The 16,599-nt window shown below is 32.7% G+C and overlaps 2 protein-coding genes across 3 annotated transcripts; one reads left to right on the top strand and one right to left on the bottom strand.

The window, feature by feature from the left end:
* Window positions 1-2,681: 2,681 nt before the first annotated feature.
* Window positions 2,682-4,943, bottom strand: LOC111031025 (chromobox protein homolog 3-like). The gene is made up of 2 exons (XM_022310809.1): window positions 4,696-4,943; window positions 2,682-3,649 (listed from the first exon to the last, which is right to left on the bottom strand). The coding sequence occupies exons 1-2, from the start codon at window positions 4,704-4,706 to the stop codon at window positions 2,962-2,964; spliced, it is 699 nt and encodes a 232-aa protein (XP_022166501.1). The 5' UTR covers window positions 4,707-4,943; the 3' UTR covers window positions 2,682-2,961.
* Window positions 4,944-7,933: 2,990 nt separating this feature from the next.
* On the top strand, window positions 7,934-11,427 carry LOC111031041 (venom serine carboxypeptidase-like). Of its 2 annotated transcripts, XM_022310827.1 has the most exons (3): window positions 7,934-8,187; window positions 8,267-9,242; window positions 10,337-11,427. In XM_022310827.1, exons 2-3 carry the CDS (start codon window positions 8,465-8,467, stop codon window positions 10,990-10,992), a joined length of 1,434 nt encoding a protein of 477 aa, XP_022166519.1. In that variant the 5' UTR covers window positions 7,934-8,187; window positions 8,267-8,464; the 3' UTR covers window positions 10,993-11,427. The 2 variants fall into 2 exon arrangements, with proteins under 2 accessions (XP_022166519.1, XP_022166518.1); XM_022310826.1 differs by having other exon boundaries at window positions 7,934-9,242.
* Window positions 11,428-16,599: the final 5,172 nt, after the last annotated feature.

Raw genomic sequence — 16,599 nt, 5'->3', positions numbered from 1 at the left:
TATGTATTTGAACTTGAATTCTCTCATAAAATACATTTTATGTTTACTACCGTAGTCAGATTGACTAATTTGAACGCACAGTTATGCTTTTGAATTTTCATTTTTTAAATTGTATTTCGTTATTCCTCGGTTATCTATACTTCTTACTTTTTAATTTGTTCAAAGATGGATTATGTGGTGAACCAAAATTACAACTCTTGTTATTTCTGTACTATGTTTCTTTATTTACCAAACTTAGATCTCTTTTAGAACATTTTTTTTATTATTGTAATACAATTTAATTTTTAATTTTGCTCAAAATATCTCAAAGTATTATTTTATAAATGGATATGTAAATTGTATTAGATTTGTGCCAAACAAATTGTAGTTTTAACATGCAGTTTATTTTCAATGTATTTTTCTAAGTTAAGTTCCTACTAGTACTATTTACATAACCTAAAATAGAATTATGCTTAATTTCACAAGTATACTAATAAATAATAATTAAACAATAAATGTATTACTAACTCTACTAACAAATTTAATCTATACATTCCATAATATTATATGTATTCTTTTGTAAAAAATTCAAAAATATTATTACAATGAATAAATGATCTGTAGTTTTTTAATAATATTGTTTTACTTTCAATTACAGACACTTAGCAATTGTAAAATATCTAATCAGTGTCGGTCTCGTGTGGTTTTCAGTAAGTGGGTCCCAAATATTTTACTCCATCATCATAATTTATAACTTAACTGATAATTTAATGCTTGCTATATTATGTCATTATTACATACAATAATATTGTTCTATATTATTACGGATTTTGACGATAAGAACTCAAAAAAAAAAAATAGAACTTGAGCACAATTAATTTGTACCTTACAGCTCACACCACCATGTGATTCATGCTCAGACCCTCTTCTTATCTGAGGCAAGATCAATTTAAGTATCCAAAGTTCAATTAATGCTTAACAAGAAATGTATTGATGTGATATCCAATATTTATTAGTTTGTATTTGCCTTTGTAATGGATTATAAAAAACTAAAACAACTTTAAGATTTGGGTATATTTTTCAACATTTCTGGCGGCTATGAATTGAAATTTATTTTTACTCAACTGGCATAATAATATTATTATAATAATAACACATATTATGTGCAGGAAGGATTATTTTTCTTAAGAGTAAATTTGTTTTTAGATTCTATTAAAATTAACTTGTTACAAACAAATAGATGTGTGAAAATAAAAAGGTTTAGACCTCTTAACAAGGCCGTAGCCAGAAAAATATTTAGGGGGTGGGGGGTAGTGTATAAATATGTTATATTAACTATATAATAAAATATGAAAATATAATTTTAATTAAATTAATCTTTATTTAAAAAATAATTAAATCTTGTTTCAAAAAAAAATTCGGGGGGGTTGAACCCTACCCCCTCCTCCCTCACAGACTACGGCCTTGCCTCTAGAGCTTCTTAAAACAATTGGGTTGGATATACTTTGGTAAAAACTCTGGAATGATTATAAATTTTGGCCGACTTAGTCCCCTTTCAAAATGTTATTCACTTTAATCACTGTTTATGCTGGTAAGTGTATACACATGTAGTTGATTATGGCAGTGAGCTTGTGCTAGAAGATTACTTTTTAAATACCTAAATGAATGATCTATTATTAGCAACTCGGTATAAATTTTTATTTTACCCCGTGATTGTCAATTAAATCAACAGATACTAACATTTTTTCATTTAATTTAATTTTAGTTCTTTAAAAATAATCTTATTCAATATTTTAGATGGTTCTAGCATGATATGCTTATGTGTCCCTTGTCACCAAATCTAATTTTAATGATTCATGAAACAAACCAAGTTAGTACCATGAATTTTCCTAGATAAATTTAACTGTCCAAGTTTAAGTTAAGCAAAATGCAAAGTTTGTGGATATAAATAATAATAATATATTATGTTATTACTGCGGTGTGCGACATAGCCTTACACAGTTACACTAATATATTTCAGCAAGTGTATGTCAGACTGCCAATCATAAAAAGGCCCGTCGGGTCTCGAGCACCTAAATCTAAAACATTAGTTATAAGTCAAGAGATCTTTACCGTTAATTAAAAACAATAATAAATTGAACCGAACAGTCCATTTAATGATCTTTCAAAAGATAAGTTAAGGGCTTATAATCAAATAATTCTGCATGATTTTCTTAGATTCTGATTCTCAAAAACATTATCTTGCCCTTTGAAGTGTTTCCAAATGCATTTCAAGTATATAACTAGAAAAATATATAATTTATTATTTTTTTTTTAATTCCTCGCAATTCAACTGTATTAATAAAATACTTTTAATTGGTGGCAACATAAAAGCCATTATTTACACATCTTTATTTAAATGTGTGAAGAATTATTCAACTTGAAAAAAAAACTTCCAACAAAAATTTGACCATATTAAAATAAAATAGAAAATTTTAAATGGAAATTCTTGAGATATATTACGTTCAATAAATTATTAAAAGGTAGGGTAAAATAAAAGATCGTATATGGTGAAAAAATGCTTTAATTTTAAAATAAAATAAGTATTGAAATGTTTAAACCCAACATTTGAACAAATAAATACTAGTTAAATTAACATATTTTTGCCATTATGATAACATTTTTTACTCTTAAATTATTATCTAAACAAAAATAATGAAAAATTTCAAAATTAATAAGTTATTTATTAACATAAACAAATTTTAAGATAACACTATTATTAAATTTTACCATTCTGAAATAAAAAAAAATGCCATTTAAGAAATTATATTTAGTTACTAACGTTTAAGTATTTTATAATTGATGAACTGATATTTTTATTAGTAAGGCATGACTGCCACATAAATTCAAAAAATAAAATAATTGGAGACATTTACAATAGGATTTGATATAAAATAAAAGTTCTGTTTTGAACACTTGTCATCTTTATCCATATTATAATAGTTAAACACCATTTTTGTTTTCAGGGGCATGCCATGTAAGTCTTTCTTCATAGAACTTTATAACAATTTGTGGGCACATCAAATTAGCCTCCTTAGCTGAGATTAAATCAGCTTCTTCAATTCCTTTCCACTTCAACAAAAACATCAACTGGCCACTTGAATCAGTTGCACCAATAATTTTCTCTGCTTCTTTCTCAGGATCTTTATTAGTAGCCCCAGAAACATCACTGTTTTCTTTTTCTTCAGACACACTGTTTTCGTCATCATCAGCATCATCAGTATTTTCGGTCGCGTCAGACTTGTCAGACCTATCAGCCTTCTTCTTTGGTGGAGGAGAACAGGTCTTTCTACGTTCCCTGGATGGACCAGCATCTGATGATGCACAACTTGCAATAGTAGAATTAGATAGTGTGCGTTTACGACCACGCTCCTGTGTTTCCTTCTTATTTTTCTCCTTAAGTTCTTTTTTCTTCAACTTTTCTTCAAAATCTCTAATTAACTCTTCGCAATCAAGATTTTCTTCTGGCTCCCAAGTATTATCTACGTCATCGTAACCATTCCACTTAAGAAAGTATTCCACCTTGTTATTTTTTGTACGCTTGTCTAAGATTTTTTCCACAGAATATTCTTCTTCTTGTTCTTCAGCATCGGAACCGGATTCCACACCATTTTCAACGACTTCTTTTGATCTGAAATAAAAATACATTAATATGTTGATAATTATTTTTCAAAATAGATTTATCATTTATTTTAAATACGTTTGCTGTAAATGGCAAAAAAACTGCATGTAACTTGCCATTGACAAATTACATTAAAATAAAATATTACTTTTGACTATTGATTATACCATTTTAGTTACATATAATTATTTGATATTTAAACAATTAATATGTATGGGTATGTTTGTTTAATATTTATATAAAAAAAGAAATGAATCAAAAATTTAAAATTAAAATCAAATAGAAATTGTAAAACAAAATAAATAACTAAACTAATAATGATAGTCCAAAGTTAAGTTTGTGAAAATGATAGGAATCCGATAATTTCCATACGACTAAGATCCCAGACATATCTAGTGCATAAAATGATGGAAGCACCACACTACCAACAAGGAAAACAAAGAGAGTAAATAAGTATTGGGTATTAAACTAGCAGCAGTTCTAAGGTAACGCATTCTTACAAACTTGAGAATCGTCATTTAAAAGACCAAGTCACAAATGGTGTCTTAAAAAAATAATCAAAATTTTTTTTTTGATTTAATTAAAATTGACTGAGACCATCGTCGGTGTACTAGTGCGCCGATCCTCACATAGTATGAATGTTGACAATAACGTAAATGCTCACCTATAAGTTATGGGGCGGGTAACGAACACAACCAGCCGGACTCGGACGAGAGCGAACAGGTTGGCGGGACATCGTACTCATATAATTCTCAATTATGCTTGAGCTACGCGCATGTGTAAGATATAAAACATTGATTAACCAATTGAGCAGTTCGCGATCGGAAATGGTTTTCGTGATTTATTATTAATACGGTCTAACGTTTCTCTGAAACCCCTATACATTTGTATGATAGCGGCGGCTGCGTCTCTAAATTGATGGTGTATGGTCGGTCAGTCACGCGCTCTGTCTTTACAACATGGGGCCAACGAGCTCAAACAAATGAAAACCGCGTAAAAACCAAAACGGGAGACGGAACTCGTGCATGTGAGTAAACTTAAGTAGTTTAACTAACCTGGAAGACATATCGAAGGCTTTCGAACGAAACTATCAGAAATCAATGTTCAGCGTCGGTATGTGTAAATCAACCGCAAGGCGGGAACCGGGAAAAATCTGTGACCACTGGAACAACGACGACTGGCTCGCAGGTAATGAAATGTGGTTAAGAGTTCGGCGCCGGACAAGACCAAACAATCAGCAGGCACAAACAACTGAGCAAGTAACAACACTAACAACGACGTTGAATGGATGAGAATGAATTGATGATAGTGGTAGTACTGGTGTCAGTGTGTTCCCGACCGGATAAAATAGTTGTATGCGTACCGGCGAAGTTGGCTAGGCTGCATGTTACTAACGTAAAAGCGCCGACGCGCAGTGCACGGACCCAAGGTCATTGAAAACCAACAACAATTTTTATATCCCGTGTTGAATTGACAACACAAAGGCACTGTAGTATACAGCGTGGCAGCAGTTGTAGCACAGACTACAGAGTGCTCGCCGAGCTACGGTTAACCCATACTCAATTCTAGAGCTGCAGCCTTGGCCTTTGTTTCGTTGAACGCACGATGTAGGTAAGACACACATTGTATGTGTTCCCTACATTGTGGTTTATCGTCATATTATTTTTATTCCATGGAGTTCATGCTATTTTTGCGATTTCGACGATATTGATTTGGGTCATTCCCGCGTTTTCATTGTGCAAGCCTCGTGCGAGTTCAGGGATTAAATTCTCTTTAGTAACCCAACATGAATTTTGACCTTCGTGGTCACGGAGGCTAGAGAATGTCCGAATAACCTGGACATAACCTAACAAATAAACTTAACCTCGTTGGTAGAAAAAATAGCACATGTTTAGGGGCTCCAGTCACCAAACTCAAGGGACCTCCCTTCGCCTACCGTCACGGGACGCCAGACTCGATAGCCAGTTTGAGCACAGATTATATTAAGTTAATATAATCTGTGGCTGGACTGTAATGTTACTATGTTAGCGCCACGCAAGGTTTTTAGAAGATCTTCTATAGTACGGCCGGCGAAAAGTGAGCCAGTGGTGTATTTAAGCGAAATCGCATATAATTGTGGAAGCCCTGATGAAATTCATTCGGCCACCCGGAGCATTGGTATCGCGGCTCACTTTTCGCTGTCCGTACTAGAAGCATAGAGTAATATTACTCTATGACTAGAAGACCGTGGTTGGCGCATTGCCTACAAAAAAAGTGCGGCCAGCGAAACTTGAACCGTGACCATCACGCTCCCGGTGACCGTTTTTCGTAAGGGTTCAGAAAAATGAATAATTTACCTACTTAAATTAAAAATAATCAGCCTATTCATATGAGTAGGTTATTGGTATTGACTATTGAAGAGTGTTGACATTGATACTTTTTGACTTTTTTATATTAAATAATTTAAATACTTTATTAAGTTAACTTTTACTTAGAGATATTGACATCTCTAAACTTTAAATTATAATATTCCTCTCAGTATTTGATAGGTACCACAGCGTATCAGTGAAATATACCCCCCCCCTACTCCCTCTTGGTTTTTATTTTACTGTACGTTATTATTAAAGATAGACAAAAAGTAATACAATATTTTGATTCAGATACATAATAATATACGAGTATACAATTATAATTGTATAATACGATCCCTCCCAACATTGGTAATATTGGTTTACTTAGGAAATATTTTTAAAATTCAGGCAGTTATGTGTGCTTAATGAACTAGATTTTGGAAAAAATAAAATTTCTTAAATAGGTTGAATTTGATAAATCTTATTAGCTCTCGACACCCCCCGTAATACAATTTATTATTTTCAATATGAATATTTGTTTTGTGAATAAACATTATTTTTTTAGTTTTGACTGAACACAACTGTTGCGGAGTTTGCCGATGCCAAGGCTGTTATTTCTATCCATGATAATCCTCACATAGCTTCCCTCAATCTTCAACTCCACCTCGACCTCATGGCTGATTCACTGATTGGTATAAAAAATGGTGTATTAAAGTTAACCAATCCAAATCACTTCATACTACCTTCACTCTTCGTCTTCCTCCTTGTCCTATGGTATCTCTAGACAATATTCAAATCCCTTCCTCTCAATCAGCTAAATACTTAGGTCTGACAAGTGACATTTCACATGGTCAAATCATATTAAAATTAAAAGGCTTGCCTTAAATTCACGACTCCGCATCCTCAAAACTCTAATTACCAGAAACAAATACACTCCATTAAATACCCAACTCTTAATTTGTAAATCCTTGTTTAAGCCTATGTGGACCTATGGTCTTCAACTCTGGGGCAATGCAAAAAAATCCAACACTAATAAAATTCAAACCTTCCAAAATAACATCCTTCGTAAAATCAATATCTCCTCCTTATATTTTAAACCTAACTTAACACACCAATATAAAAATTAAAACAGTCCACGAAAAAGCAGTAACCTTTTATAAACGTTTCCACTCAAAACTCCCTTCTCATACCAACCCCCTCATTTCAAACCTTGTCACCTTCACAATTCCTGGGAACCCTTCCAGGAGGCTCAGAAGGAAATGGTGTAGAGATCTTCTCAATGAGTAATTAAAGTAGCTTTATACATTAAAAAATATAAATAATTAAATTTAAAAAAAAAATTATCAAGTAAGGGTAGTATGACCACTGGGTGACTCCTCCCATCACGTTTTCATGTAAATACTCATTCTACTATCACGTATTCTTATTGTCCCTAGAGACCTAGAGGAACAAATTGTATATGTTACAGTTAAAGTGTTGAATCAGTTAGTTAATGAAATAATCAGGTAGTTTATAAAATAACTAAAGCTTGTAGGTAATGTATATAATTTATACTTTAACTAGTTATTTTATACATTCCCTGGAATCACTTCGTTAATGTGTCAAATTGTAAATAACAAAATATCATGATAAATAAATATGGTATGTTCAGAAAATTTGTTAGCTGTAGTCCTGTAGAAGCTGTTCCAAATAAAAGTATTACATTAAAATATTTTAAATGTATTTTATACGTCAACGAATATCAAACTGAAATTGTATAGAATTACTAGATGTTCTATGAAATAACTAGTTAAAGTACAATTTTCATGTATTATTTCATACTTTAACTAACATTCGTAGATAATTCATGAACTACCTAGTTACTTCATAAAATAAAGGAATTCAACACTTTAGCTGTAACATATATACCTACCTTATAAAAATAAAAATAAAAAAGTTTTGACTGATAGTCATTTTACGGTGTGTTATTTTTTATACATTCATACCTTTTTCATTGGTACAGAAGGAATACCTACTTTAAAAGTTTTGACGGATTAGAAATTGTATATAAATAATTATTGTGATTTGATATTTTTTTTCAGAATATAATGTACCGAATATACTATTAGTACCTATTCTAACTAAAATTATGTATTTATGTGCGAGTTTGTGGTGACAGAGTCCTGTGCAGTAGATAAGGTAATGACCCATACGATATGGGCAGAATGAAGTGTACAGGTAAATGCTTAAATTAACATGCACACCGTTACGTGATCTTCTCGCTCACTCTATATATTTTTCTATTGTACATAAACAGGCGATAATACCAATAATAGTCATTAATATAGCTGAAGTCCACAAGAGTCGTTTATATATTTTTCTATTACACAGTTTGGAGACCGGACCTAACGTAGACCGTAGTCATTGGCGGTGATCACTAAACATCGTGTTACAACAAATATCTTATGCCAAGTTATAAGTAAGTCTATTGGAATTTAATTTATAGTGTTAAGAAATGTACTCAAGTATTCGTTTTCGAGCGACGCGTCTTGAAATCGCCTCAGCGTGTCTATTGGGGCTGCTGTCCACGTTCGTCTGCTGCAGTTGTTCAGTGGCAGTAGAGGCAAGCGACGAAGGCCTACTCCTGACGCCCCTAATACGGGCAGGTCGAATCGCTGAAGCTCGCTCTGCATGCAATGTGACGCCCCTGAGCGGGGACATCGAGAGCTACTCCGGTTACCTGACAGTAGACGAGGCACACGGTTCCAATATGTTTTTCTGGTTCTTCCCGGCCGAAAGCGGAAAAGCAAACGCTCCCGTCCTGTTGTGGCTACAAGGCGGCCCAGGCACGTCAAGCCTGCTAGGTGTGTTCAACTTGAATGGCCCGTTCTCGGTGTGTAAGAGCTGTGAAGGCGAGCTCAAGTTGCGTGACCAAGCGTGGACGGCTACTCACTCGGTGCTCTACGTTGACAACCCGGTGGGAACAGGCTTCAGCTACACCGGTGATGATTCCGGTTACAGTACTGATCAAATGGATGTTGCCCGGAACATGTACGCCGCCCTGGTGCAGTTCTTCGAGCTGTTCCCCGAGTACCAGCACAACGATTTCTATGTGACCGGTGAATCGTTCGCCGGCCACTACGTGCCGTCCTTGTCGTACGCAATTCACCAGAACAACCCCGAGGCCCAGGTGAAAATAAACCTCAAGGGGCTAGCTATCGGAAACGGCTTGGTCGACCCTCTCAACCAGCTGTTCTACAGCGAGTTCCTTTATCAACATGGGTTTATTGACGGTAACTTTATATATTTATATTGTTTTAATATACTTTAATGCCATCCATGCACGTTGGTTTCATAGAAATAATCATATTAATATATTAAGACACCATTCACAACTATATTTTGAATTTTTCAATGTGACCTCCCAATTAGATTCACTTTCCCATCAAAAAAAAACTCTGAAGTTGAAAATCGAAACATCTTTTCTATACTAGAAAGAACACACATCAATGTACATATTATGTATCAAATATCAATGTCACTTCATTCAAAATCTAATACATAGTAACAGTAATTTTTTCTTCAAAAATATATTATTGTACAGGTACTTATCGGTTATCACAAGGTTATATCGAAAGGTTATGGGGATCCTCTAAATGGCGCAACAAAAAACATAGAGGCACAGCTCGTCAACATTTGGATAGTTATTTGGTTGAATTCATGTGGCGTCAAAAGCACGAAAGTCCTTTTATAGGAATATTAAATTGTCTGAGCATTTTCCTCCTAGAGTGAATTATTAATTATTTTTAATTTTTACAATTACAGTTTTTCCATTTTTATAATAGTTTTTTTTATAATTTTAACGGTAGTCGCGATAACCGATAAGTACCCTTATACTATTACATAGTAGTATTTTACCTACAAGTGAATGCGCATTTTGTTTGTTTGAAAAGAGTAGCGTTTAGTGCACGTGTTATTGTCCCATTTTCAATTATCAGTTTATTCGTCAAAAAACGTTAATTATAATTTGAACCAAATTTATAAAACTGGGTAGCTGCCAGCTGGGTATCAATATTCAAATCGTATGAATTAAAATTTACAGATACAATAAAAATATTACTTATACTTATTACTTAAATCATAGTTTTATGACTTTAACAAAGTAAGCTATACAAATACCTAAAAAAAACAGTGAGCACTTGACGATAAAATGGTTTGTTAAAATTTATTGTAATATTGTAAAAAAAATTTAAAAATGTACTTGCCTACAATATGTTGTAGCAGTAGCTTAAAGATAATATTAAGTAGTATAATAACCAAAAGGATTATAAAAATATTTATAATATCGATCAATATATTATTAAAACGGTTTTTGAAACGGTTACAGAAGACGGAAAGCACAGAGTCGAACAAATCGATAATGTTATACACGCTCAGATCCTCGGCGATGACTACAGGGGTGCGTTCCGGACATTCGACGAAATGTTGAACGGAAAATTATACCCGTACCCAACGCTGTTCCAGAACCTGACAGGAATGAAATACTACTACAACTTGCTGTTAGATCGGGAGCCGCCAACGAACAATGACTGGAAGGCGTTTGTGCAAAAGGCGTCCGTGCGGGCCGCGTTGCACGTGGGCCAACGACCCCTGAACAACTTCCATTTGGTCTATCAGCACCTGCTCGGCGACGTGATGCGGTCGGTGGCCCCGTTGTTGGCCACACTATTGGACGCTGGACGCTATCGGGTTCTGCTGTACAGCGGGCAGCTCGACATCAAGCTTCATCACCGGGGCAACATGCGCATGGCCCAGTCGCTCGAGTGGTCGGGAGCTGAACGATTCCGGAACGCAGCTCTGCGCACCATTTGGTGTGTTCGTAAACAGAAGAATGGTAACGAGACCACCTTAGCAGGTTACGCGACCGCTTCCGGTCCGCTGACAGTGCTGTTGGTCAGGGATTCCGGTCACATGGTGCCAGCCGATCAGCCTGTTAATGCTCTAGATCTCATCAACCGGTTCACCACTGGTAAAACGTTTTGACCAACAATAATGGATCAGCGTCGGTCCGTCGACGACAAATGACAATACTTCACTACAGTTGAGTTGTTATCAAATACCTTTTACTCGCAAACCCTTGGATCGTATCTAACTATCTAAGCATAGACCGGACTTGTGATGGAGGGTGGTAGTATAACCGATAGCTATATAATATTTTTAAGTATTTAGCGTCACTTAAGAACCTAACCACTTAACATTTAAATAAATATAATGTTGTATAATAAGTAATAACCATTTAAATATACAATTTACAATTTTCAAAAATTATTTTTAATATGTGTAGCCAAAAATAATCATTGTGTGTTTCGACCACTCCAGAGTTCCTTCATTTGATTTAAAATGAAAAATGTATCTTCATTTTATAAACATTGCTTTAAAATGTAGCTCACATTGAATTAACTTTATAAATGTTATAGTCTGACAGGCATAATTTATATTAGTGGTAAATATAATATATACTACAAATACAATATATTGTATGGTATTTGACATTTTATGAGAATAGACGGAATAAAACAAAAAAATCTAATTGACACTTACACAAATCATACAAATTATTATAAAAATACATATACAATTATTCTACTGCAATATCAATAAACAGATTTAAAATTAAATCATCAGATTTATAAACAATTAAATAATACAATTTGTTTGGATTGATTTTCATCATATATTTGGGGTATTCAAAAAAATGTATTGTGTAATAATCTATTGTATAAAAATGTTTAATGCAGTAATTTCATAAAATGTTTCCTTCATACACATAATATATTGTAATAATCGTTATCAGGTCAAAAGTCAGTGGTGCCAGTGGTGGGTTTTCAATATTTAACTAAAATCCCAATTGTTCTCTAAAAAGTAAAAAGTAATATAAATCATATTTACTTATACAAGAATAATATATCCACATATGCAGTATTCACCTCGAAATCATCTTACAAATCAAAACGATATGGGTTCTCTAAAATTTGATACCCAACAGCTATATGGTTAATATTGGGCAATCCACGCCCGACATTTTTAAAACACCGAAACAATTATTGACACCGAGCATGGTAAATTACTATATTAGTATCCATATACGTATGTGCTGCAGTGCCATCTTGACCAGTGTACTTCAATAAGATGACCTCGAAAGTCGAAATTAACCTCAAATCTTGGATTTTCTTATACACTCAATACTGTACAACATTTTCAACTTTTTAAAAATCACATAAAACACAATCAAAAATTACAATTCTATTTTATTTTATCTCCCTCGAAATTTGAGTGATTTTCGAATTCTGATATTAGGTTTAAAATTCGTAGGTGTGTAAAATGTAGAACAAGTTACAACAGTTCGATATAATCATACGAATTTATTATACATATACTAACACCAGCTGAATATCCCAGCCAGTGGCGGATCCAGGATTTAATTTTTTTTTTTTTTGGGGGGGGGGTATGTAAGAGGCGGCATTTCCTTGGTGGTATTTTNGGGGCATAGACCACAACGCATATCTTAAATCTAAAATTCTTATTTTTTATATTTAAATTATAATAATATTGTAAGAAATTTATTACAGGCCCGGCGGAAGGCACAGGCAACACAGGCCTATGCCTGGGGCGGCGTTATGTAAGAGGCGGCATTTCCTTGGTGGTATTTTGGATAATATGTTGCTACTTAGCCTAACGCAAAAACCGAAAACCGTTTTTGAACCACTGATGAGAAAAAAAGAAATTATTTAATTATTATATTTTTATTATTTAAAAATAATAACTGAGAAGTATCCGGCATTTAACTTAATTTAGATTTGGATTGGACGGTTTATGTACATTGTACAAGTACAAAATATGTATAATACACTAAAGACTAAAATTAATCTTAATATAACGTGTATAATGTATATTAACATTTGATTTTTCCCCGAAATGACGACGTCGCGTTCGTCGAACGTCGGTACTCAATTTCACAGAATAATTATTCTTAGACAATATACTATATTATTATTTATTATACAAATTGTTTATTTTTGGTGCGGCGACACGTGCTATGCGGCATGCGCTGATAATTCTAACAGAGCTCAATAGCATTATTTGTTTTTCATCCATCGTTTTGAAGTGACCTCCTGCAATTTTTTTACAATTACTGTCAACGGTGGCTGAAAACTTAAAGGACCATGAAACAAAATAAATCATTTTTTTTATACCTTAGTATAATATTAGAAATAAAAACTAAATTGTTCGTCTTTTCAAAAAAAATTATCCGATCACTCATTCTGTGTCAAATAGCGATCGTACGTATACGCGTGACGTCACTGGTGCGCACGGATTTGTGCCGTTGTAATATTTTACGCGGTACAATATGTTTATAACACGAGTACACGACTACGACGTACGTCCGTAGTTTATATGGTGCATTCAAATTTCAAACCATGAACTAAGATATATCTCCAAGGTTTATCTTAGTTCATGATTCAAACATACAAAATATAAGACTGAATTAATATTTGTGACGATATTATAATGTCATTTTCATTTATTATTATTGACGTTAAAAGCTATTTATATCATATTAGATAATTCCATTTGAATAACATGAATAACAAACTAGGATCTATAGGATATTATCAATAATTGTCATATTTGTCATTCTTCAGCCGAAAAAAATACTAAAGTATAAAATGAATACTGAGCTACTCTAATCTTATTCAAACTTATTTATTACAAATAATTTGGTGTTCAAATTTATTCAAATTCTTTATTTGCTGTGTTTTCTTTAAAACCTACTTATATTCCATTATTTTCAGGGTACTTATTTCGAATATCTTATACAACACATGCTGGAATGCATACATGATTTCATATGAAATTAAGTATTAAAGTATTAACGATACAATTAATAATTACTAATTAATAATAAGTATAGTCGTATAGATAAATTTGAAATTACGTGTTTATAAAACGCCATGTAATATCTATCGCCTAAAATAATACGGCGGCACAAATCCGTGTGGACCAGTGACGTCACGCGTATTCGTACGATCGCTATTTGACACAGGAGTGATCGAATCATTTTTTTGAAAATACGAACAATTAAGTTTTCATTTCTAATATTATACTAAGGTATAAAAAAAAAAAATATTTTTTTTTGTTTTGTTTCATGGTCCTTTTTAAGGTATCGTACCCATGTTATAGTATTTTGTATGATTTGTATGTATATTTTTGTAAGATAAATTTGTACCTTTATTATTAGTGATTTATAAATTGAGTAATAAATAATTTTGATAATAAATATTATTCGCGCCGAGCTAATAATACAGCTCGTTATGCAATTCTGTGCACGGCGGTGAACCATCCATATCATCTCCCTTCTATCCCCGTTACCTATTACTATTATAATTATCATTGTTCGTTGTCACCAATTATTTTATACTCTCTTTGTCTGCATCGTAATTATCTGTTATTGTTTTTGTCTATAATCATGTATGGGGCTAACTCTCCATTATTATTATTATCTTTTTTTATTATTGGCGTCGTATAGTCTTCCATCAGCATCCGCTCGGTTATGTCGTTTTTCTCTACCTTTTTTTGGTCTGCTATGAAAGCGATCTTTTGATACATATTATTATGTGTAACCCGCTATAATATATCGAGCACCTAATGTATCATTATATTATAGTATATTATAACATTATTATTGTATTTAAAGTCACGCAAATAAAATCCGATCTGGCCGAACCCTGGAGTCGTAAGTCTACTTATTTGTATTATTATTGTCGTCGAACTTGGCAACTGTTTATTGTCACCGTCGAAAGTGGTGAGTCTCATCTCTGCACGCTGGATCGACAGATTCAACACGTAAGTCCGCCAGCAACATTACGTTGTGCGAGAGGTCGCCCAGGTCGTCCAGTTCGACATCTGCCTGATCCAATTCCTTCCAGTCCATCTGAATCTCAAGACCTCAGTAGCTTAAGTTATTTTTAAGTACCTGTTGTTTGTGATCTCTGTGATCATTGCATCATACCGGATCGATCACAGACACCCCCTCCCCATATATAACTTGTACCATCCTCATTCCCGTGGGCCGTGATAGGTCTTTCCCGTCCTGGTCGTTGTCGTCGTCCGTGCATATTTAATTGCCTACCAGTAATTTACAAGGCGCAGGTACCTGTGGTCGTACGCTCGTTGATATTGGACACCTTATCATTTTTAAACAGTGTTCTCGGTCTATACCGAGTGGTCCTTCGAGAGCCTTATTGGGTATTGGTATTATTATATATTATTATTTTTGTATTAGCCGTTTTGGGCGTTTATAAATATTATAATTGGTATATAATATTAGCGTGAATATTATTAAAGTTATTTGATCTCACGAATTTGAATTATAAACTGTTCCCTGTATAAACATTATACGTAGAGTATGTTCATAATAATAAACTTTATTTGAATTATAATAATTGAATAAAATCTAGTTAATCCTAACTTTTTTAAGCAATGTTAATTTATTACAAATATTATTATTTTTAATGCTAATAAGATGTTTGTATTATTGTATTCAATCATATACCTCAATCTATATCAAAAATTAAAACAGGTATATTACTATATTAGTCTGAAAAAGAGGTACATTTGATATTCCGTTAATTAGTATTGTATTAATTATTAAATTCATTATTAAAATAAAAAAATAAATAATAAACAATTTAATTATAATTGCATTTGTGAACAACAACTTTTCTTTAGTGAAATACAATTTTTTCTTAGAATTTCAAAAAAAAGAAAAGTTTGGGAGAATTTCTTATATAATGTGTTTGAGCGAAACAATATAAACGATAAAATTATAAAAATTAATAAAACCTAACTTATGCCCTTCACACCCCCCCCCTAAATCCGCCACTGATCCCAGCGCCCATGTGCAGTTTTTGGTGTCAAATCCTACATAGTAACCAGCAAATTTAAAAATCTAAATAAATAATATTTTTCATTGACATTTTAAGTTCAGATTTTGACGAAATTGGGTATTTAAACAAAGAATAACAATTTCAAACATATCAATTATTTTGTTGAAAATCAAAAATATTATTCGTCACCTATTGAGAATTGAAATTTTCGCATATTTTTAATATTTTACATAAACGATGTAATTTTCAAAACATTTAGAATTTAGATTCATTTTAATATTTTTATATATTTTGTATAGCCTATCTATACCACGAACCTATTGACACCGCTATCATTTCTCACACTTATCTACTAACCAAATACCGGTACAGACTACAGACTCAAAAGTTAATAACAATAATAATAATTAATGCTATAAATAGATCGGTACTATATCATAATAATATAATGAAGGCAATATTATTACCAAAAATTAAATCAACTTACTGTGTATTACTAAAAGTAAAATAAATTACTATAATAACAACAAAATAAATTATTCTTAGTAATAATATATAGGCTGACAGACTATATCTTTGATCGGAATCTTTTGTTCGTATGCAATTATAATTATTAATCGATTACTGATTTTAATTTTAAAACGTATATTACAGTTACGTATATACTTGGTGACGAAATGGGAGCGGTGATGAAAATACCTTT

This window comes from Myzus persicae, unplaced genomic scaffold, assembly GCF_001856785.1.
Source record: "Myzus persicae strain clone G006 unplaced genomic scaffold, MPER_G0061.0, whole genome shotgun sequence".
In the NCBI taxonomy this organism is placed as follows: domain Eukaryota; kingdom Metazoa; phylum Arthropoda; class Insecta; order Hemiptera; family Aphididae; genus Myzus; species Myzus persicae.
This window is presented reverse-complemented; position numbering and strand designations above follow the sequence as displayed.

Bases quoted from the DNA above. Each gene is read 5' to 3' on its own strand.
- LOC111031041 (XM_022310827.1), top strand. From the start codon at position 8,465: ATGTACTCAAGTATTCGTTTTCGAGCGACGCGTCTTGAAATCGCCTCA. The intron at 9,243-10,336 runs GTAACTTTATAT...AAACGGTTACAG, and splicing joins TCAACATGGGTTTATTGACG to AAGACGGAAAGCACAGAGTC.